A 23,196-nucleotide genomic window follows, 5' to 3' on the forward strand; every position below is an offset into this window, starting at 1 on the left:
ATACCTAAAAATGCCAGTCATTTGACATTTAGTCATTTGGATTCTTCAGCTGTTCCACTCTTAAGTCTGTCACATGTACAGTGCTTCTCACATGTTCTGCCACTTGTTTGTCTTTTCAGGGAATCCAGGTGTGGTCCAATGCCAAAGAGTGCTTCAACAAAATGTGAGCCACTTTAGGTACCAGTCACACTCTTCACCAAAAGCAGCAGTCCTTCAGATCGTCGTTCAGACTGGGACCATCTGCTGTTTGTTGTACTGCAGTCATGTGGAGGAAGGCTAGGAGCCCAAACGCTGCCTCCAGTTTGCTTACAATGAAAATAATCCTGCCGACTTTTCTCTGTCTTCCTTTATCTCGCCTACTTGTTTATTTGGAAACGGCTAAAGGGAATCATTTCATACTTTATTGATTTTTTTTTTCATTTAATTGACCTAACTGTGCATGTTTTTGAAGTTCTGCTGATTTACCATCAAGACTGACAAGAATCCAAACTTTAAGTTCTGGTCTTTAGCAGCACAGTTGGCGAATATAAAGTTCAGTGCTATTAATGCATCATGAAGTCCCTATATTTCAGTGATCACTTCTGTAATCCTAAGTAAAAGAATCAGACACCAAAATAAAATCTAACCATAAAAGCTGCATGTTGATGTAATTAATCTTCTGAGACAAACTATCAAATCTACTTGCACTTATTTACTGATTAGTAAAACCAAGAATATATTCAAGAACTGCGAAGTAGACACGTGCGCTCTCAGCACTACTGAGCAGCTTTAAGTTTATGTTTGGGATAGCTGAGTTTTGTTCTAAAACTGAAGCAAAAAAAATTTTCTAGTGGATTTACTTCAAAATCTTTCTAAAACATCTGAACAGTGCATTAAATGGAGAATGCAGTAATAAAGGATAAATAGGCATATGCTTTCAACTTCACATAATAGACTTGGAAAACCACTACACTTTTTTTTTTTCTAATACATCATATTTAGATCACTCTTTGGAGAGCTGACCCAAGTGCTTTAAGGTACAGATCACAAGTGGAGAATCCAGGACGGACAAACGTTGGATGTTCAGCTAACTGATATTCACTTAACTTGTGGTTCTGGTTTTGTACTAAAACGAAGGAGAACGGAGTAACTGTAGCCAAGTAAAAAGTTTGCATCATTCTGGTACCAGTGTCTACTTCCATGTATACCTACTGGGAGTACAAAGTGCAGCTTTTGTTAAAAAACATCCTTAACTTTGTCTATTTTTCTCTGTTGTAACGGTTTATAGCCTTAAAAATCAGTGATGGGGTTGAAGAATGAGCAAATTGAACTTATCAAACTTCTCTGCTCACTGTCAGTTTGCCTCACTTGTTTTGTGCCTGAAATGGAAAAACTCCTAGTTTGAATTTTCTCTATTAGTTTATGAGAGAAATAAACAGTACATGAGCACTTGTTACTACTTTCAGGAGCATCAGAGGAGAGTAATGTTGGTGCCAAATGGATCTGACATTTGAATGTGCCGAGACCAATGTCTTGTTTTTTTGTTTTTTCCAGAATTAACTGTTTACTGAAATGATCTGAAGTAAAGGCATTGTAATTGTTTTTTACAGTAAATGAGTCCAATGTTATAATTCTGCTAAAACTCTAATAAATTTGTTTGAATGACTTTGTTACATTTTTCTATCAAATAATTTCAATGTGCAAGTGATTAAAAGAAAAAAAAAGGAACTTAAGCTCAGGCTGGAGTTTATTGGCGTTACCTCACATTCAGATATGACTTACAAGAATGTTTGCTTTCGGTCAATTTACATTTTTGACTAAATGTTTTTTTATTTTTTATATATACTGAGAAAAATGCAAAGGTCAGACCTTTGTATTTCATTTGTATCAAAACAGACATACCCTGGTGTCAGGATCAGATTTCACATTGACGCCCATGGAAAGAAGAAAGTCAAATGTGTGTGTGTGTGTGTGTGTTCACACCCTTGTTCTTACTTCTGTATAACTTTCTTTCCCTGTGGTGTCCGAATCCAGCAGTTTCCTATGATTTTTCTTAATGCATTGGTTAAAACATTTCTTTTTTAATCTAAGCTGTGGCAAAATGTATTCATTTAACAACACGTTTTTGCAAAAACACTTTACTCTAAAAAAAAGTGAAGGTGAAATGTATGATCTAGGTATGAAAATGTAGTTTAGTGTGAATTTTGTTTGTTGGGTAAACTGTTTAACACAAGCTGTATGTTTGATCACAAACATGTTATGATCTGATGTACATCGTTGATGTTCCAAAGGGAGCCATGTGCAATTAAAGACATTTTCAAACCACCTTTGTTTGGATTAAACACCATGGGAACATGTAAAATAAATATGTCTGGCACTAGAAAAGTGTTGAGCTGTTTTTATTTTAACAGTGAAAATGAGTTAAAGGTTCTACCTGTAAAAACTGACTGAATGGCTCCCCCTGCTGGCTGAAAAGCTAAAAGCAGTCCAATTATACAAAGCAGGAAAGGACCCAAAAAACTGCCAGGGAAATAAAAATGATCCATTCTTGACCCTGTACTATATGAAGGGGATGATTTTAAAATTTAAAAAGTATAAATAAGATATATGTGCAGTTAATAATGTACCTCTTTAATTATTAAAGAACTAAAGCACTTCTTAATTGTTCAGAATGAATCTCGATATAATTCGGTTCTATGCCAAAACATAACAGTCACTCTTGAACGTAAATCTAAATTAAAAGTCATGCCTTGGGAATGTTTGTGACAATTTGTGGATCAATTCATGTTACCACAGCAACAGCAACGTAGGTACATCTCCGGCCCTGCCCGTCAGTTAGGAGGAGACCCGCCCACTTTAATAAAAACCGAACCCTCTCTCCCCCAATCCAATCCAGACAAAAGGACGACAGGTCTGCGGCGGCGCGCGCTCAGCCTGACAGCATCTGGGCACCTTTGGAGACTGAAGAACGCACCGGCGCGCAGACACGCACGCATCCTCCTCTGGATCCACCTGAAACCTCCTGAAACCTCCACACCGGCAAATTGTCCTTGGAGAAGGGCGAAGAAAAAAAAAAAAGAGAAAGAGAAAGGGAGCGTGAGCCCTGGTTTTCTTCACAACCACAACGCGTTTTACATGATGTCATACCTGTGGATTCTGCTGTTAGGAAGCCTTCTGGCCTCGCATGCCAAGGCTCAAGGTAAGGATTCATGTCCAATTAATTCTAATTACTTTATAAATTTATGCAAATGTGTTTCTATCTATCTATCTATCTATCTATCTATCTATCTATCTATCTATCTATCTATCTATCTATCTATCTATCTATCTATCTATCTATCTATCTATCTATCTATCTATCTATCTATCTATCTATCTATCTATCTATCTATCTATCTATCTATCTATCTATCTATCTATCCATGTTATAATCATATAATTGCTTTCTTTTTCCCATTTCTCTTTCTACCTACCTTTAAATCCCTTTCACTATAGTCTCTCTGTGTGTTTTTTCTCCCCCTTCTGTGTGTGACTGCAGTCCCTAATCTCTTTTTGCCAGTCTCAGTTTAGTTCCAGCTGCATTCTGCTTGTTTTAATTACTGTCTGATTGGATCAGTAAAAAGCCCTTAATCATCTTCGTCATAATTGGTCTCTGGCTTTTCACCTCAGACATCATCACTGAGAGAGAAGTGTCACGCTCTGTAATGTGGTCGTATCTTTTAGGACTTGGTCCATGTAGGGGTGTGGTGGACCCAGTAATTATCTCCATCTTTTCATTTTTATCTGCTCGTTTCTCATTTGTGTAACTGACTAATTCGCCCTCATCTTCTTTCTTCTCTCTCCAGGTGTCTTTAATTTGTCTTTTTTTTTTTGCGCCCTCCTTTTCCCCCTTTCTTCCTCCTTGGCTGGCCCATGAGCTTTCGCCCTTCCCTGCAGCTCATGCAATGATTTCAGATTGCTCAAATGTGCAATAAAACTCACATGGAGAGAAGGGAACCATTGAGGGAAAACACATAAACTGAGGAGAAATAGGAGGGGAGTTGTTGGAAGAAGATAAAGGCTAAATGTTAGAACTTATTGGGAGGGAAAACAAAGAGATACAATAAAGAGGAAAGCAAAGGCCTCACTATCATTATGCAAACAAATTCAGTTGAGCGTTAGCTTGGATGTGAATTGGTAATGTCACTCTACTGGTTCGTTTTTTTTTCCTTAGAAGACAAACCATGAGCAGGAAGCACATTTGCACACATGCTCTCTCTCTCACACACACACACACACACACACACACAAATGAATTTCTTTATTTTTTTTAAACCCACAAGCACAACTTTTTTTTTTCTTCTTTTTTATGCGCAAATTTTAAAAAAAAGTCAGTAGACTTTGATGCACCGACACTGTAAACCTCCGTGGGTGTGTTTGCTGACTTGCATGCGTGTGAGTTTATAGCAACACTTTGCAGGATGAGGTGCCAGGTCAGTTGCTTATCTGGCCATCCGTGTGGCGGTTTGTGTTAAGTTATGAACGTTGAGGATAGGGAGTGCCGGTAACCAGATCCAGCTCCAGCTGTAGACTACACCCAACGCACAACTAGTTTCAGCACCTTCCATTCCTCCAGGGGCCTCAGTATTTCTGTGTGTGTGTGTGTGTGAGGGAGTAGGTGGGTGGGGTGTGCTTCAACTTGTATGTACAGAACATGTGGGAGTATGAGAGAGCTTTATGCATTTTGTTTGTGAATACATCAACCTAAGACATTTGTGTCTGAAAGGCAAATGCATACATGAAAGGAGTTGTGCGGTGTGAGCCAGGTGTGTGTGTTTGTGTGTGCCAACTTGTCTGTGTTTACACTTTTAACTGCTGACACATAAATCATCACTTTGGTGGGTGGGTGAAACCCACACTGACGCACAGACCCACACAGCTCTCACTTTTTTTTTCTCCCATAGGGGCATGTTTAAGGTTTTACATGAGTGGAGCAAACACAGCGCTCTGTTTCCCACTGACACACAATAGGATTATACATGGGAGAACAATGTGGAGATGCTGCTGTATCATCAGACATGCATGCACAAAGAGTCGTGGGTGTACTGTTACAGCACGAGGCGTGAGATCACATGTATGTAGGTGAATAGATGAGCTATTATCTACACTCGGGCAATTTCACACAATCGTGCAGGAACTATAAGAGAGATATAATAAAGTTCCATTCATTTTTTCAGCACTGATAACATGCCTTAGCTCTGAGTTCTGCTGTTACGTAGGTAAAGCCAGAAGTGGTTTTATTCACTCTCAGTCTCTTTACTCTTTAAATGCACGTAATAAAACACAAATCCGTTCAGTAAATCAGATAAAAAGTGCTGGGGAAAGGCCAAATTCAATTTCCCTACCTCTACCTCTTGGCCCCTAATTCAACATCAGTCACAAAGAGCAGTTAAAAAAAATCATTGCAGCATGGGACATCCCTTCTTTAACCTGCTCTTCCGTTAAGGGTCACTGGGAGCTGGTGTCCATCTCCAGGGGTTATTGGGCATGAGGCGGGGTTCACCCTGGACAGTTCACCAGTCCGACCCAGGGTTATATAGAGCCAAACAAGACCGTTAACCATATAAGTATAATGTCAGCACCTAAAGGCAATTTGTGGCTGCCAAAAAATTTAACATGCGTGTTTAAGGAATGGTGGGAGGAATTCCGTTTAACGGTAAATAATGCGTGCATGCACGGGGAGTTGTTAAAAATTCCTGTTAAACAAAAAGATGAGACAACAGCACGTCCATTTAAGGTGTGTAAAACTATACAGTTTTTTTATATGCTTGTTAGGGACAGTGGAAGTGGAAAAATACACATGCCAGGTAGATGAGAATAAGATATTTTTGTAAGCTGTAAAAGGTGTTAATGTTTCTTACATGTTTTATTTTAGCAAAACCATCTTTGTAATCTTGTGTTCCTTTTTTAAACTGTAATTCAGATAATCGAACTCCAAAACTGTCCATTTTCTAATTATTTTTATAAGTCCAATTTGCTTCTAAACACACTCGATTCAACCTCCAGCGTCCTTTTCTTTCAGACTCCTAATTTAGTTTCGATCAGTGTTTCATTGTCATCAAAAAAGCACAAAAGCATTTACTTGATAAAAATTGCTATCCAAGGGCTGCCACAATTTGTTGATTAGGTAATTGAGATCCATTATTTTAACTGTCAGATTTTCATTTAAAACATTGAATCTTCAATAAATTTGCTATTTGGAACAGTATTTGTTTTACATGAAATCAAAATAAGGAGATCTTACCTGATTGGAGAATATATTTTACTGGAATATTTGATCATACATTTGTACAATCTGCTATAAAAGAAGCTATAAGTTCAATATTACTGGGGAAACGGTGGTCTTTTTCTTTCTTGTCCACTTTGTTGCAGGGTTTGTGTTTTGTTTGGCCCAAAAGTGGCGGGCCGAACCCTGACTCTAAAGTTATTTAGTTTTCGCTGCCTTCGTAGTTTCCCAAACTTTGCCACTTGATGTTATTACATGCTGCCCACTGAATTTTTTGTTTAGGACAAATCTTTGGCAGATTCATTTTACTGTCCTCTCAAGCTTTCACTTCGGTTTGTGTCCCCACTAAAGGGTTGGGATGTGGTCAACAGAGAGCTGATGGGCAGATGTGCTCCATCTGAGGAGGCCATTGTTCCCAGTTTGGGCTTACTGACTGCTGTTTTCTCCTCAAGATGTTACAAAACCTGCTCAGCTCAGAAGGCTCTATGTTTATTTGATCAAAGTATTTGCCGGTCATAAAAAGCACAGTGTATTTGACTGTGAATCACATGGTCAGTTTCACAGTCTGTATGTAAGAGTCACATGGTTCAACTTAGGAGTTTGGCCTCGGGGGACCTTTTTAACTGTTTCGCAGCATTATTTGTGCTTTTGCATACAAAAGCATGCAGTCATGTCAGAGACACAGATGACTCATCAGCCTCAGGGGAGAGTTGTGGCAATGAAAGAGAGGGAATTAAAAAAGTTTGTGAGTAAGAAAGAGAAGAAGGCTGAAAAATGGGCTCAAAGGAAAGGAAAGGAAGGAGGGAGAGGGGCTTTCACTGCTGCGCTAATGCAAACCAGGATGCCACTTCCTCAGAGTGGGAACGTGAACTTGTGCGCAAACATGTGGTGGTGTGCATGTCAAAACTAAAGGGGAAGGAGGAGAAGCTCGAGAGTTTTTAATCCTGCATGTACTGCTTGTGCGTGTGTGTAGTAAAGGTAGCTAAAGCAATAAACGAGAACAGAATGTTCCGTGAAGCAACAGCAAGAGTTTGGATGCTTTTTCTCCCCGAGCATGTACGGGCTCTCACACACACAGTGCTGGAGGAGTTGTATGAGATCAACGTTCCCTCCCTCCCACTCGCATGCATGTAAGCGCAAGTCTGTGAGAAAATATCCCCACTCGTTTCCACATTGACTGCTATTACAATTAGCAACATGTGTTGTCACTAACGGACACGCATCAGCATTAATCCCACTCTGACATGACGAGTTGATTAAAGTGAACTCTTACACGTTTCACAGATTAAATCAATCTCTGTCAATGTTTTATCTTAAATCTTCTAAACGCTGAGACACATCTAGTTCACTTAAACTTATTCCAATCTCATTGTAAAGAAATGCACGCTACAGCACATCTTTGATCAAGATGATGATTTCCAAAAAAGGTCACGAGGAAGTTGAGGCACACCCATACACGCAGTCGGTGTGATTCATTAAGAGCTGTCGTTAAAGTTTAGCTTGGATGCAAAGGTGGAGTGATATTGAGCTTAAAAAGAGACAGGAAGTGAGTGGAACAATGAGCGCCCTATTACATTAATGTCAGTTATGCAGCTGTGTGCCAGGGTGTGTGTGTGGATAAGAGGAGTCACGCTCATGTGTGTGTGTCATTTTTGTTTCTGTAAACATATTTCTGAGAATGAAGAGTCAGGGTGTCACCAGCGCCTTTTGCCCCGCAGAGGATTTACGGTGTGATAGAAATACTTTAGATGCTGCTCAGGCTGGTTTCCCTCAAGGCTTCACTGACTCTGATACAATCTCACTTTACAAGAACACTGACCCTTTGAAATTTCACTCAGCGATGAATGCAGTAATTGTGGATAATAACACAGCTTTTATGCCAGCCTAATAAAGAAAAAAGTTATAGTTCTGAGCGCCTGTTACCTTCTGATAAGTAAATGTTTTTCATTTTCTCCTTTTGGGGGTGTTTTGGTCCCTTTCCCATCTGTTCTTACACTTTTTTTTCATCTATTATTTTACCTGCAGTAAAATAATACAAATATTAGAAGGCTTTGCGGTACTTACAGTATTTTCAAGTGAAAAATAAAGCATTGGACTGATGATTCAGAACCAGGCTGCTGCTGAACTCATCTTAGCAAAGAACACTCCTCACATGAAACAGGGGAATGTCACAGCACCGTCTCAAACACACACAGCTCACACGTCTACTACACAGAATGAAGAAGAGCACATCTTCTCCATTTATCTTCATTAGTGTGGAGCTGCAACACCTGCATTGAGGTTGAGACTTCATTTACTGTTGGTGGAAGTCAGATGGGATTGATGTCACAACAGCAGGGATCAGTCCAGGACAGGGTGTGGCTCAGAGCATGTGTGTTTGGGTGTACGTGGATAATAATAATGGGAACACATTATGAAGCTCCATATTCAAATTCATTTATGCTGGCTTTTTTAATTTTGCACAAAAAATTGTACATTGTTTTAAAAATTGGGGGTTATTTGGCCTGCCTCCCTTCTTTGCTTCTTTTTTACACAAGTTTTTCTTGATGATGTTTCCACAGATGTGACTGAGGCTCCAGATACAGATGGAACGGACCAGGTAGATGAGGACAAACCAACTACTGTAAGATATAAAATCGTTTCGTTGGTTTGCTTTGATTGGACACCATATTGCTCTCAGGAATTTAATGGGCAGCGACGTGTGAAAATAATGCCCAGTTAGTGAACAGCTCCTAGTGACTGTAGTTCAGAGTTGTTTAATTGTTTACGTTAACATTGCAGCATTTTGCAGACCTCAAACATTAGCTGATCATTATTCTGAATAGCAGAAGACATAACTACCAGTGGGGAAATAAGACATTTATCATTCAAGATGAGAGGCAATACTGGGTTAATGAGACAAGATGAGATTTTAACAATATCTTTAAGAAAAAAATCTTGTGCCACAAACTCAACTGACTGGCATCTCTTCAATCTGATTTCTCATTATCCTTTTCAGACCTTAAAATGACTTATTTCTTGTCTTCCTTTTTATAATTCTGTTTTTATTAGTTGCTAATGAAACCATTTAACCAAGAACCATTAAAACATCTAAAAATTAAAACCAAAATAGAATTCATATAGCTACAAACATCTCATCTTAAAATTAAAAGAGAAAAGAGAAATGCTCTGTCCAGAAGCTCTCTTCATACGACACGAGTAACGTGACAGCATTATCCTAGTGTCCGACATGGTTGTTTAAATTGTTGCCAAACAAATAATTAAAAAAAATAATTTCATCAGACAAAGTCACGAGACAGGATTACACCCCTAATGACTATTCTATATAACCCTAAACGTCTTTATCTAGATGATTTTTTTTGGCTGATTACAGGTAGCACCAACACCAAATACTCAGCCTGGGGTCGTAGAAACGACTCCTGCACCTTCAGGTTCAGAAGTGACAAGTCCTCCAGACGTTGCAGAAACAACAGTCGCATTAAAAGTCCCTGAAGAAACTCCTGCAGCAGATGCAGAAACAACAACTCCTGAAGTGCCTGCAATGGCAGATGCAGAAACAGAGTCTCCTACTGGTGAGGTGCCGATTGAAACTACCACTGCGGCAGAGGCAGCTTTAACAACACAAGGTAATGAAGAAAACAAATATCTTATCTGCTCATTTTAGATGATTTACCATTTTCTATTCTGAATTATGTCAAGTGTTTTCCTAAAATCTAGTATGATTCTTTATTCTTAATACTATAAAATGGTTTGGTCAGTTTGAGGTCAAAAGTATTTTTAAATCCTTTTGTTGAGAACTGCATGCTGATTAAAGAACAGTGTGCAGATTTTATTCTTTATCACAAGCATTGCAGCAACATTTAGACTGTATTTAATTTTCTTGTATTCTTCTTCTTTCCATGACCAGGTGCTGGTTCAGGTGTCACTGAGGCAGGACCTGAGGAGACAACACAAAATGTAGAGGAGGAAGTTCCCTCAACCACTCCTGCACTGGCTGATTCAGAAATGGTCAGTATCCTTTCTACAAACTCTTTAATAAGCATTTAAATAGAAATTGCTTTCTCACGTGAGGTAACTTCTCCTTTTGTACATGTTTATGTGCTTCATGGTGTATTTTGAATAGAATGGAGGGGACATGACAACCACACTTGCACCCATAGATGATCAAACAACACCTGCGCCAGTGAATGTGGAACCTGAAGGTGAGATATGTAGACGCTGGACACACAAATTCAGGAAAAGAAAAAAATTGGTTTCAGCCAAAAGACTGAGATCCAGTTGGCAATACCTATAGGCATTCAAACAAAAAGTCAATATTTTCTTTTGAATGTGTTTTTTATGTCTTCTCTTAAATTTTCATTTTATAAAAATGGTTACAGAGTGAGGGAATTCACACTGAGTTCAGTGGGTTTTATTAATCCGCAAGCTGGAGATGTTTGCCAAATAAGGTTAAACTGAGGTTAAAAACCGTGATTTTTTAAAGTCCTTTAGCTTTATGTGGTTATTTCAGTAAAAAAAGCCAAATTAAATACTTGACCAATATAATCTGTCAAGTTTCAGCTGCAGATACAAGAGCTGTACAATTCCCCTGATTGTTAGCAGGTCTGTTGCTGTGTGTTAATGGTCCAGTTTGGTTTCCTGCTGGTGACACTAGAACCACACACGAAAAGAAGGTCGGCAGAGTTTGTATCTAGTTACTCCTGTATACTTTGTATTGTTTGTCATAAAGTATTTTGTGCTCGGAAACAAAGGGAATCCCTTTGTTAGTTGTTTTTCAGGGTTGTGGCTTCTCTATAAACATTGGCGACATTCAAAAAGTATTTCACTGACAGCAAAAAACTTGTTCCAAAGCTTTAATAATGTTCAAATCTCCCAAGTCTGTGTTTAAAAATGATTAATGTAAAGTACCAATGTTAGTTTTGAACGTGAAAATATTGGATGACAATTACTGTATATTTTCAGCCAGCCTTAAAGGGATAGTTCAGTTTTGTTGTGGGTGTTTCTTTTAGGTGTCGTTGTAATAAGTACATGTAATAATTATAATGACTTGGTGTAATAATTAATATTGATCATTGTTTGGTTAGGAGAATAGTAACAAAGTAAGCAACTCTGTGAAGAAAGTGTTATGCTGTAAAAGAACATACAATTGCATCTGCTTGACCCATTATAAATATTTGGAGGTTTGACATGTTTTAAGTGTTTCTTTTGTTAACGCCCATATGAGTTGCTTTTAGCTTTTCTCACTAGTTAGGCTTTTTCCTGTATTTTCCAAACTGGGATCACACTAAGTCCTGCCAACTGCAGGCAAGATACTGACTACGGTAATCAAAAGCACTTCACATCACCCCACTTTAAAGAAAGACTCTTTTTCGAGAAGCAAATGGTTTATATTCAAGCAGAATTGGTTTTACTCAGGAATAGGTCTGTCTAGAAAATGCAGTTGGTTGTGCTGCTGAAGTGAAATGTACTGCATGAAGAGGTGCTACGTCATGTTTTCCACCATGTTCAGATAAATATTGACAGAAGGGCATTTAACCAAAGTGGTTCGCTGTAGAGTTACATTCAGGCAAGCAGAGTCTGTCCTAACTGGATGTGCCAGATGGTTTAGTGTCTACAAAAATAGTTTGGAAAAGGGCAGGCCTTTCTCCAGACCTGCCTTACTTATAATTCTCACAAAACTCAAGAGGAACCACACAGAACCAGTCAGTAACCAGTCAGTGAATGGGAACTGCCGTTGTTGATTGTGGTCAATCCTAAAACCAGTTTGTAGGTGTTAGAATAGCAGACGGTTAGTCCAAACCTTTGTGTTTCTGTCACAAATGGATTGTTTGGAGACTGGGAAGATTGCTTCTTTTACAATTGTAGTCTAGCAAATCTTCCAGCTGCTTTTTAATTTGTCCAAAGCTAAAGCTAAAAACGCACAAAAAAGGGCTGAAATTGTAAATATTCATTCTGACTATGACCATAACTTCGTAGTGTCTTTGGAAGTTACACACCTAAGTCTTACAACGCACACTTGCATGGTGATGGTAACGAGATTCAGACTTCATTCTGTCTAGAAGTAGATAATGCTTTTCTGTAAAAGTATTGCATTAAGAGCACAACATATTTGCAAACCACATAGCCCCTAAACATAACTAATAGAATAATGCTGTTTCTTTACATGAGAAAAAAAACAACCCTGATGGTTTCCCAAAGCTGTAATACAGTTTAAAGTGGTGATCTCCTGCTTTTATCACTAACATTACAACAGAAGCAACATACCACAGTCAATCTTTCTCTGGAAAAAAAAGTCCAGATATAGTCTATTTGGTCCCATGTGTTTACACAGATTAGGTAATTGCCTGAAGAATCTACAGAGAGACTGTTCAGAGCTCGCTCCCTTTTCCTGACTGTTTGCATATTTTTCTGCAGTTTAGTCACTGTTGCAGGCATGTTAAAGTACATAAAGTATGAAATTCAGTTCAAAAACAGCCTTCCACATGTATAATTTGTCAAGCTTGTCTGCTACCAGTAACTCCCTTCAGGCAAAACAAAACAAAAAAACTGTAATTTTCACAGCATACTTTTTTTTTTTTTTACATTCTCTCACGGTATGTACTTTTCCCAGGCGCCACTCTGGAGTATTTTCCATTGCTAGATCACAGCTGATTCAGACTGTTTCCTGCTGTCTGAGACACGTGTGACAAAGCAGTCATAACCAGATTCTGTCAACATTTCCATGTTCAGGTAGTTTCGTGTAAGAAGCCACTGAGTCGACTAAGTTCCTCTGGTTGTTTCAGACAAAGATGATTATGTGATGAAGTATGTAAAGAAAATGTGATCACCTATTTATAGGAGAAAAGCCAAATATTTCCAAAATTATAATTTATCTTTGTCATGCAGTGTAATGTCCTGTTATATAAGCAATAAGTTACAAGTCATGATAATAAGGTTTTAAAGAATGCCATAGGTGAAAATGTTTAGTATTTTCTATATTTCTATGTATATGTATATTTCTATGTTTAGTATACAATGTGTTTCAATCCATAGTGTAACACTCTCTTTTCTTTCTGATCTCTTCCCGTAGTCAAGAAAAGTGATGCTTCAGAACCTAATACAGGTAAACTTATGTATTATACATGATTCCATTTGGTTTTATAATGTTCTGCTTTTTTATAGCCAAGACGCACAGCTACACAAAACACTAACATGCATCATAAATGTTTTCAAAACAATATTTTAATCATAATTTAATAGGTAAAGTTCTAAAGTTTTATGACATTTTAGTACACCACAGGAACTGTAGGTGAGGGTCTGTGTGGCTAATAACTTAAAAATCTCTGAACTGGAAAAATCTTTCTGTTTTTATTGTTGTGGTAACTGAGTACATTTGTTTGGGTTTTAAACTCAATAAAATTGTGGACCAGGCAGTACAAAAACCATCACTTCAGTGTCTGTTTTAACCTCAAATACATGTACAGTAAATAATCAGTAATCACCTCAGGTTTACCACTAAATAGTTAAATTCCTATTAGATTTCCATCCCATTAAACAACATTTCTGTTAACAGGAATCTGTATTTATCTGAGAAATGTGCTTGTCTTACTTTACGTATCATGTTGCATACAACCTTATTGCAACTCCCTGAACATATATGAGGAACAGATGTACATTTCTGACAAAAAAATACTGCTCCCTTGGGAGGCAGTGAAGGTGGGATTTTGGCTTGTTCAGTTTTGACTCCCAAATTCTTCCTGTTACACTTTAAGTAAAGATGTCTCCAGATTAAATCTGTAAGATTTATTATCAAAATTATGGTGTCGCCCTTTGTTTTTCAGTGTTCAATGTTATTTATATTATTATTATTTTTCACCTTTATGAGATGTATTAGAGAGAAAAAGAAGATTATACAGAATAAGGAGGGATAAATAGAAAAGATAGTGGGTTTATTGCAAAAATAAGGAAAGATTAAAGACAGAAAGAAAAATTAGGCTTAAAAATTATTTAGCAATCATGTTCTCATATATGATAAATGGTGCTTTTTAGCGTTAGGACGTTAATGTTTCTTGCTGTGAGGCGTTTCATCAAGAATAGATCAGTAGATAAACCTGCCTCTGAGGTTCTGTCAGCCTTAAATGAGTTCGCCAATCTTGCCTCTCCTCAAAACTGTTTTGTTTACAAAGTCGCACCCAGGTAACTTTGGCGTTTTATAAGCCCTTCTGGGTTTTCCCCTGTGAATATGAAGTTAGGGAAGATATTGTTTCCATCAGATAATATCCTTGAATGCAAATCAACTCTGGTTCACAGGATAAGTGTTACTGCCCTTTCTGGTTGTTTTTCTGAGTTATTACTGAAAAGTCATCCGCAGGGTATCTGCAGGAGAGACTGAACTGAGGAGTGAAACCTTACTTGATGTTATTATAGTTCAACAAGTAACCACAGAAATAAAATGTGTGAAAGAGACTATATGTTTTGGAGATCTTTTTTTTTAACCTTTCTTTGTGTTACACATAAAAATTGATGTATTTATTTTCTTTTCAGGAGCTGAGTTTGACTTGGGAGATGCATTGGATGACTCAAAAGAAGAAATTGGAAAAAGTCGCAGCTTGAATCCAGGTTAGTAATGACTTAGTTTTAGTTAATTATGGTATTGTAGCCAATAAGTAAAAAAAACTTCTAGAGATACATTCAACAAATTTCTGACCGGATTGATGAACTAACTACTACTACAAATAGGATCAAGACCAAAGTGGATTGTTGTCATTTTAAAACAACTTCAAACTCAAAGATTTTATAGAGGTTCATTCAAATGCTATTTTATAAACTTACACTGTTGTCAATTTTGCATTGTGTAGTTATTTCTGCAGAAATATTGTATTATTCCTACTTAAAGGGCTCCAGGTTACAATTGAAATTCTACAGTTATCTGCTGCTATTAATTGAACTTGCAAATAACTATAAAATTATTGTAAATAGCAGTTCAATGCAAAACTGACAGCAATATGAAGATTTAGTAAATAGCTCTTGAATGAACCGTTATGAGACCTTTGAAACTGAAGCCGATTTAGATGACAGAAATCCACTTTGGTCTTGGCTCCTTTTTAAACTAGCTGTTATCTCATCAGCCCGGTTCAAGAGCTATCTACTATAGGTAAGATATTGGTCATAAACTTTCCACCAAAACTTGCTTCAAAGACCTAAACTATCCATTTAATCATGAGTCACAAAGCAAACGCAGTTTAGGGAACAAGATGTTTTGTTTTGGATTACTTCTCACTGCTCGTGTGAAATCTGACTCTTGTTAATCACTGTAATCACGGCTTTGTTCTCTGAAAGTGCTCTTCCTCAGCAGCTTGGTCAAGTTGAAGCAGGTTGGCAGCAGTGATGATGTCACAGACAAATACAGACAAGCAACAAGAAAAGCGATAACAGGGTTGCTGGTGAACAGATCAGATCTCAGATTAGAGAAAGCCACAAGGCATTTATGTCTGATATTTTATCCCTATCATGTTAATGCATCGCTGTGAGAGTAAAGATGTAACTCTAGCTCATGTGTGCATGAGTTGTTATCTTTGTGAGAACCATTGACTTGACTAAATGTCAGTGTTTCACACTTTTACAATGGGATTGTTTAACACTGGGACATAGTTTTTTAGGTTTAAAACCAGATCCAGGTTTATTTATGATGGTTAATGTTAGAGTCGGGGGACTGGGAAGCATGAGGTCAAAGATTTCCCTTAAAAAGACAAACATACAAATGAGTATGTTAAGTGTGAATTTGTGTTTCTCAGCCAGAAACGTGAGAGTACTTAATGCCTCTGAAATATAAACTACCACAAAGAGATTAAAGCTAATCCCTCTCCTGCTTTTTTTGTTTTCAACAATCTCTGTCAAAATCTTTCCCCGTTATTACTAGCATGTTTGAGTAATAGTTTTGCTTGTTCTGCTGTCTAAAACTTGTCTTTTTTTCTCTTTTTCTTTTAGCACCTGTTATTGATGCCCCAGAGGGAGGTAGGTATTGTTATGTGTGTCCATGCTGTAAATCAAAATACGCATTATTGCAAAAATTAGATTTTGTCAAAACATTTCCTCTCCACATCGCAGAAATCCCAGTCAAATACCGTTCTGTGCATAGTAGAGCAGCAGCCGCAGCAAAGGGGCTTTTATAGTTCAAAAACTTGCTGAAACACACAGGATATTACTGGCGTGCCTTGCCATAGCCAACAGGATACCAAAGTCAGAACAATAATATCTTCTCTGTTGCTTGAAACAGAGAAACTTTCTGCTATATAATTGTTATAGCTGTTGGAATTAACTTGAGCCTATTTATACATAAACGGAGTTTCTATGAAAGGTGAAACTGCCTGACGATATAATTTGCATAACTCCAATTGCCCTTTTTGCATAAATCTGACATGTAACATGTTGTAAATGGTGCAATTTGATGTCATGTCTTAAATTTGTTTTTGTTTTCTGTTTCAATCACAGACAAACCTGAAGTCCAAGGTGAGTTATTCTCTTGCCTTTTCTTTTCGGCACACTATGTCCTCCCACCTCTTGCCCTTCCCCAAACATACCTGCAGCAAAATATTTGTCCTGCTGTTTTGTGTCGTGTAAAACCCTGAGCAGGTGTTTCTCCTACATGACATTTTCAAAACCTTCTTTTATGTTGTCCTTTGAGCATAAGTGGCTTTGCGTAACTATAGCAGTGACTTCAGGCAAAATTCAGGCACAATTGACATAACCAGTACTGAATTAATTTCAATTTATTGTTATAAAATAAAAGACTAGTAAAGGCTTATTGATGTTAAAGAGTTTTATACACACCTGTTTTGATTATCAGTTTCTATCACATTTTTTTTTCTTTTAGTAATGTGTTCTGTATTTGTGAATATGCATGCTCATGCCTGTCTGTCGACACCCACATGTACTTCCTTTTACTGACTCACAACATTCTCCAGTTTCATTCCACCTAATTTCATTGATTCAAACGCTTTTATTATGCCTCTGACTCATGCTTCTCCTTTGTTTTTTTCCACCTTTTCCTGTCTTTTGCTTGACTTTAATTCTTTTTCGAGTGTGTGCAAGTTGCTAAGCCCTCTTTTGTGCCCGAAAGTCAACAACCTCCCCCTTTTCCTCTGTGTTTCACCTTTCACGTCACCTCATCATATCTTTCCTTTATTACTCTGCGCTGACTGAAACCACTCCAAGCACAAAAAAGGCCTTGTTTTTGAGTTGGCAAGACAGCTGACCTTGAATACGATGTCAAGCAGCAATGCAGAGCACATTCCTTACATTTGATAGATGGTGTGTTAAATTGTTGTTACGTAAGTTTGATCATTAACTGTCATAGATATAAGTATAGACTGTAAACAGGTAATTTAAGCATTTGTTTAGAAATTGACATTAAGCAGAAATCCACATGGCGTTAACTTACATGAGCAATTTTGCTGTATGTTGACCAATATTTTTTACTTTGCTGTATGCTTGCAATGATCATGAAAACTGTTCAGACTGGTGTTGTCATAGTAACTAGGGTACAGGTGCAAAAAGATTTCTTTGAGGGCTTGCTGTGAATGCTTTTAAGAGTCTAAATTTAAGGATAGACAAATGGAAAGATGCTAGATGCATCCTGCTCAAACACAAACATGCACCGACATGAGCACATTATGCCTCGTCAGTGCACTTTATTGCTAAAATGGTGCCAATTTTTTTCAACTGAAAAATGGCAATAATGACACCAAACATAAAGGTGACAGTCACTGTACTGTTTGCAGTGAAAAACGGATCTGATTAATGGTGGTAATGTTGTTCCGTCTGAGATGTTTGGCTTTGCAAATGAAGATTGCTCTGATTTTGTTTTTTGGTATCACAGATCTTTGAGGGGTTTTGTTTTGTTTTGTTTGGTTGTTTTCCTACAGAAGGAAGCTCTAAAACCTTAGCAGGAATCCTGTCTGCAATTGTTGTATCTGCAGTTGGAGCCGTCAGTGGATACTTCGCCTATCAAAAGAAGAAACTGTGCTTCAAAAAGAGCGAGGGTAATTACATCATGTGTGAATTAAAGCTAATAAAGCAAAGTAAAAAGTTGCATAAGTTAATACTCAGACGGCTTGTAATTTCAGTATAAATTACCTAAAATTTTCCTAAACATCTGCACTTAAAGACACTGAAAGAACAGTAAGGCTAATTTCTGTTCAGTAGTCAGTTTGGCAAATGGACTGCATTTATACTCTGAATGACCACTCAAAGCAGTTTCACACAATAAGTTACATTCACCCATTTACACACACACACAAACACTTATTAGGATAATCAGTAGTAACATGGGGTTCATTGTCTTTGCCCACGGATAATTCAACATGTGGGTGGAGAAGCTGGGATAGAACCACCAACCTTCTGATTCGCTCCTCATCCTCCCAAACATTAAAGGACTCAAGTTAAATTCAATTCAATTTGTATTATTAGTTTAGGTAAAATGGATTAACATCAATCCACATCAGAGCTTCATTTTTTTAGAGACATTGTTCTGGAAATTAGCCTCACTTGGATCAGATCTGACCTTCTGCCCTAAACTAATCTGCCGTCATCTTTCGCTCTTTTTCTACAAACATGCGCAAGTAAAAAGTGGGTTTGTCTTTTAAACAAAACAGCAACAATCTTTAAAGGTCAACAGAAACCACAGACTCAGCTTTATGTCTGAGTGAGTTCAGGCCAGGACAATCAGCTCATACACACCCTGCATCCCAATACTGCCGTTTCAGCAACATCTGAATTTACAGTCAACATGTACTACAGGCCATTCAGTTTTAACTGTGGTGATCAAAAGGCAACTTCAAAGTGAGATTTATACCGCGAATATCTGGATTAATTCATTGCTTTGATATTTCAGTGTTTTCTTTAGACATTACAAACCAAAGTTTTACTCTTCAGCGAGAATCAAAGAGCCACAGTCAATAAATGTAAATAACGTTTGTGAAGAATAAACGTTTAGAGTTGCTGCATTAACCATAAGTAGAAAGTTAAGTCTTAACAGCTATGAAAAGTTGATCAAATTGAGATGAAATTCATTTTAACCGTAGCAAGATAAGCAATTAAATCTGTGAGAAATCATTGTGCTCAGAATCCCCCATCAGAGATTTAATTCAAAGTCAGTGAAGTAGCGTGATTTCACGATTAGAAAATAAATTTTTAAAAATCCCCGTTCGCCTCGTGGTTTCGTGTGACACTGTAACATGATCTATATTAAAAGAGAGGAAAAAAAAATTATGAAACCAAGTGCATTTGAAAGTCAGCCCTGCAGTGTGCTGCCTTCTTTGCCTACTTGCTTTGTATTTTTCTGTTTTGTTCTAACTTGTTTTTGTCAATCCTCTTTATTAGAAGCAGATCCAGAGGCCGGACACAAAACAGACAAAGTAGATGTAGCAGAGGCTCAGTCAGATCCGCAGGGTATGACACAAACACACACCAACACACAACAAAAGCATTTTAAGGGGCGAAAAAAAAGAAACAAAGCATCCAGATACAGCACTTTGTGGTCCTGACAATTTTTCTGTTTTCTTTTTTCTTTTCTTCAGTCCTTAGCAACCTACTGAGCCCCTCCCAGCAATGATCATCTGACTGAACCAGCTTCAGTCCATCAAAGTGGCAATCTCACTGTTAGACTCCCGAAGAGCTAAATTACTGTGAGGCCCAAGAGTACAGCTGTGTGTTTCTGTCTGTGTGTTGGTCCACTGTGTGTGTGTGTGTGGGTCTTTGTGTGGATGAATGTTCGTAAGTGTGTTCAATCCTAAACGTTCACACATATGGGGGAAAAAAGAAGCAGTTAGATAAAGATCAAGCAGATATATTTGAACACAAGAGGTTTCTAATTGTTCCAACGTAAAAAATCTATTAAAATGATCAATCAGTGTCCAACTTTTTGTTTTCAAAGTTACAATCAAAGCGATTAAATCTCATGATAAGTGTAACCATAAAATGGCTTAAATATTAATCGACTATTTTTAAACATTTTATTTGTACAACTAAAATTCTGTTTTAGTAATTTACCAGTAATAGTGATAAGTGTTCAACTTGTACCGAATTATCACAAGTGGATTATTTTATTATTATTGTTATTTTAGTCAATCCTAACATTTATCAAGACAAAGAGTTTGAAAATCCACTGTATAAAGTAGACTTTCAAGCAAAAAAGAAGAAAAAATAGCCTTTTTCTAATAAGTTATCTCTTGTAAAAGTGTAGAATAAAAGGATAAGTGGCATGAATTGTTACCACTGTAGTTTGTGGATTCTGACTGGGAGCAGTAGAGGATGATATTAATCCTAATTTTCTGTTGATGCTCTGAAATGGCACTGTGTCTGTCTGGAGGATGACAACACGTTCTTTTGTCTGTGTTTTTCTTAGTTTTTTTTGTTACAGTATAGGGGCTTTGAAATCCTGTTAAGTGACCACCGCTACTTCTTAGCCAAATAAACAAAATACCTGTTGATAAAATGTCATTTTGACCTTTTAAATTGTGTCTCAGACCAACTTTATTTCACTCTGAGGACACGCAAATTCAATAACCAACTTTTTCCTTTTCTAAATTGCTGTTTTCAATTTATTGTACCAGATTATGTCGCCGTGAATGAGCGGATGGTCACCTAACATGGACAAATTCACTAGAAGTCTTGTAGAAATGTATTATGCATTGTTTCGATGTGATATGTGTCTAGCTGTGATGCAGTAATTTCTTTGCTATAGTGCCTTTCACTGTCACAGCCTGGCTTGGTCAATGTAAAGACACACAGGGAGCGTATCCGGGACCTTAATGTGAAAACAAGCAAACCACTTAACCAATGTAAACATACTGATTGGGAAACAGGCAATGAATGTTGTTTAAAATTGCGAAAGACTCGTACTTATTCTGTCATTAGACCTGCTCTTTATTATCTTTATGGCAGGCCAAGTTTAGTTTGTCTTACTCCAAACCGATTTCAGCTGTAAAAACTCCCTTTAAGGTGCGTTTTTTTCATATGAGCAAGCCAGTAGCTGTCAGTATTTTTGTATCATTCATATACAAACACCACTCACTTGTGATTTTTATATAGAAATTCTTACCATTTTAGCAGTGGTGCCTATTAGCCGACACTGATGGTCTCGAGTCACCTCGTTTTGCTGTGTTATTTCTGTGAATGTTGTTGTGAAATTTCTCAGAAGAGGCTACGTTACTGCCTTTTTTGGTCGTTGTTGTTTGTTTTTCTACCACTGTAGCACAAACTAACTTCTGAATGTCTTTCTGTTGCCTTGAAGTTTTGTACCTTCCCTAATCTTTTTGAACTTTAAAATGTGGTAGGGCAAGTTGCGCCGCAGTTCATGAGGTACGTTAGCTGTAAAACACTTTATTAGCTGCAATACAGGACAGAGACTGTTGCTTACAGCCTAGCCTCAAGCTGACAATAGTCTGTGATGTCACATTGATTCTCGATAGAAACTGTGAGCTTCTCTGCCAGCTGCCATCTTTTCTTGTAGCCTGTGATAGATAACAGACAAATTTCTTTTGAAATGCTGAAACAAGTTGGATAATATGTGTGCCATAAAGCACAAATACACAAATTACCCATTAAATATGCCTTCAAATTATAATTTTTTTTGTCAAGATGCAGCACACTCCACTGAGTTCTAAAAGATTCAATCAAAAACAGCGACGTCCTGCAGTGCACATTCAGATAAATTGTTAGGACTCAATAAGCGTAAGGGAGAGAGCAACAATTCTGCCACCTTGAAAAAAGGAACAAGCACTGTTTTTCTCATAAACCTAAACCACTCTACACTTCTTCCCAAGCCGTCCCCGTAAAATACAGACTATTGGAGTACAGCAAGCTAAACCAGAATGTAAACCTGGTCCTGAAGTGCACTTCCCAAATCCTGCTAAGAGGGCATCAAACATGACCAGTGCTGCCTTATTATTTATAATCTCTTGAAAATCCCTGGGAGGTAAACTAAGGACAGTGTCATAATCGAAAATAAACCAAAAGGCGAACAGAGATGTTTTGTAAGAACATTTTCAATTGGAGAAGCACTTTCCTATCCTGTATACATGTTGATTTATTAAACACATTTGAATGAGTGTATGACTAATTTAATATACCATGTTTATATGATGTGTAGGAATTGTCTTCTTCATTATTGTCATCTGGCAATTGTGCTTTTCTGCAGTTGTGTAAATAATGTTTGACAAGTCAATTAAACTGTTTTTGTGGGAACTGTTGGTTTTGTGTGGTTGGTATTTGGATATTTTTTGCTTTCATTTTCCATTTGTTTTCTCATTTTCTCTTATTGGTCTTTTTTTTAAATCAAAAAAGAATTAACAACAGATTTGACAGATTTCCAAAAAATATAAATGTTATATATACAAGTAAGTATAAGGTATAAGTTTGAATACTAATATATAAAACATTGAAAATGGAATAAATCTGATATAACATCCTCTACTTTCAGAGGCTCATAAATGTTTATAAAAGCTTTTTTTGGGAATCCTCTGATGGCGATGACGGCCTGTAGTCTGGAACTTGTAAACTTCATCAAAGAATGAGCTGCTGGGCCTGTAAGCTTCAGTTGTTTGTGGATCTTTGCTTTTGTTGACAACAAACTTCCTCCCTACTCTCAATTTTCTGGTACACTAGAACATGTTTTATTTTTATGTTTATAGAAACCGGTCTTGAACAATTTTCCACTCCCTAGGAAGCATCCTCACAGCATTTCATTGCCATCAACTTGGAGTATGGAATTCATGAGAGATCAGATATACTGAGGTTTGCATCAAACTAAATGTGTTTATGCCTCCTGTGACCAGGGCACATTCTTGCACATCTTAAAGGTCTTTTCGGTGGTTTTTGACAGACTCCAATAGTGTTTTCTTATCCCTTTCTTTAAAACTGGTCTGTTTTCTGGTTACTCTTCCATAAAGCCCTGCAGTCTACAGCTCTGTCTG

General features: G+C 37.4%; 2 protein-coding genes across 4 annotated transcripts in view; both read left to right on the top strand.

The window, feature by feature from the left end:
* The window catches only part of LOC108240378 (sorting nexin-4), a 28,845-nt gene extending 27,196 nt beyond the window's left edge, over positions 1-1,649 (top strand). For all 3 annotated transcript variants that reach the window (XM_037976058.1, XM_017423795.3, XM_017423796.2), the window contains exon 14: positions 120-1,649. In XM_037976058.1, coding sequence (XP_037831986.1) covers positions 120-167 — 48 coding nt within the window. In that variant the 3' untranslated portion in view covers positions 168-1,649. The remainder of the gene's footprint in view (positions 1-119) is intronic.
* Positions 1,650-2,853: 1,204 nt separating this feature from the next.
* Positions 2,854-22,468, top strand: si:ch211-39i22.1 (CD99 antigen). The gene is made up of 12 exons (XM_017423863.3): positions 2,854-3,178; positions 8,806-8,867; positions 9,618-9,870; positions 10,152-10,252; positions 10,368-10,446; positions 13,314-13,346; positions 14,768-14,842; positions 16,211-16,237; positions 16,715-16,732; positions 18,148-18,264; positions 19,604-19,672; positions 19,801-22,468. Exons 1-12 carry the CDS (start codon positions 3,115-3,117, stop codon positions 19,833-19,835), a joined length of 933 nt encoding a protein of 310 aa, XP_017279352.1. The 5' UTR covers positions 2,854-3,114; the 3' UTR covers positions 19,836-22,468.
* Positions 22,469-23,196: the final 728 nt, after the last annotated feature.

This window comes from Kryptolebias marmoratus, linkage group LG6, assembly GCF_001649575.2.
Source record: "Kryptolebias marmoratus isolate JLee-2015 linkage group LG6, ASM164957v2, whole genome shotgun sequence".
NCBI lineage: Eukaryota > Metazoa > Chordata > Actinopteri > Cyprinodontiformes > Rivulidae > Kryptolebias > Kryptolebias marmoratus.

What these genes read in the sequence shown, in the direction of transcription:
- si:ch211-39i22.1 (XM_017423863.3), top strand. Translation starts at nt 3,115, where the DNA reads ATGATGTCATACCTGTGGATTCTGCTGTTAGGAAGCCTTCTGGCCTCG. An exon ending in CACTGGCTGATTCAGAAATG is followed by an intron (nt 10,253 to 10,367) that starts GTCAGTATCCTT and finishes TATTTTGAATAG; the next exon opens with AATGGAGGGGACATGACAAC. An exon ending in GTGCTTCAAAAAGAGCGAGG is followed by an intron (nt 18,265 to 19,603) that starts GTAATTACATCA and finishes CCTCTTTATTAG; the next exon opens with AAGCAGATCCAGAGGCCGGA.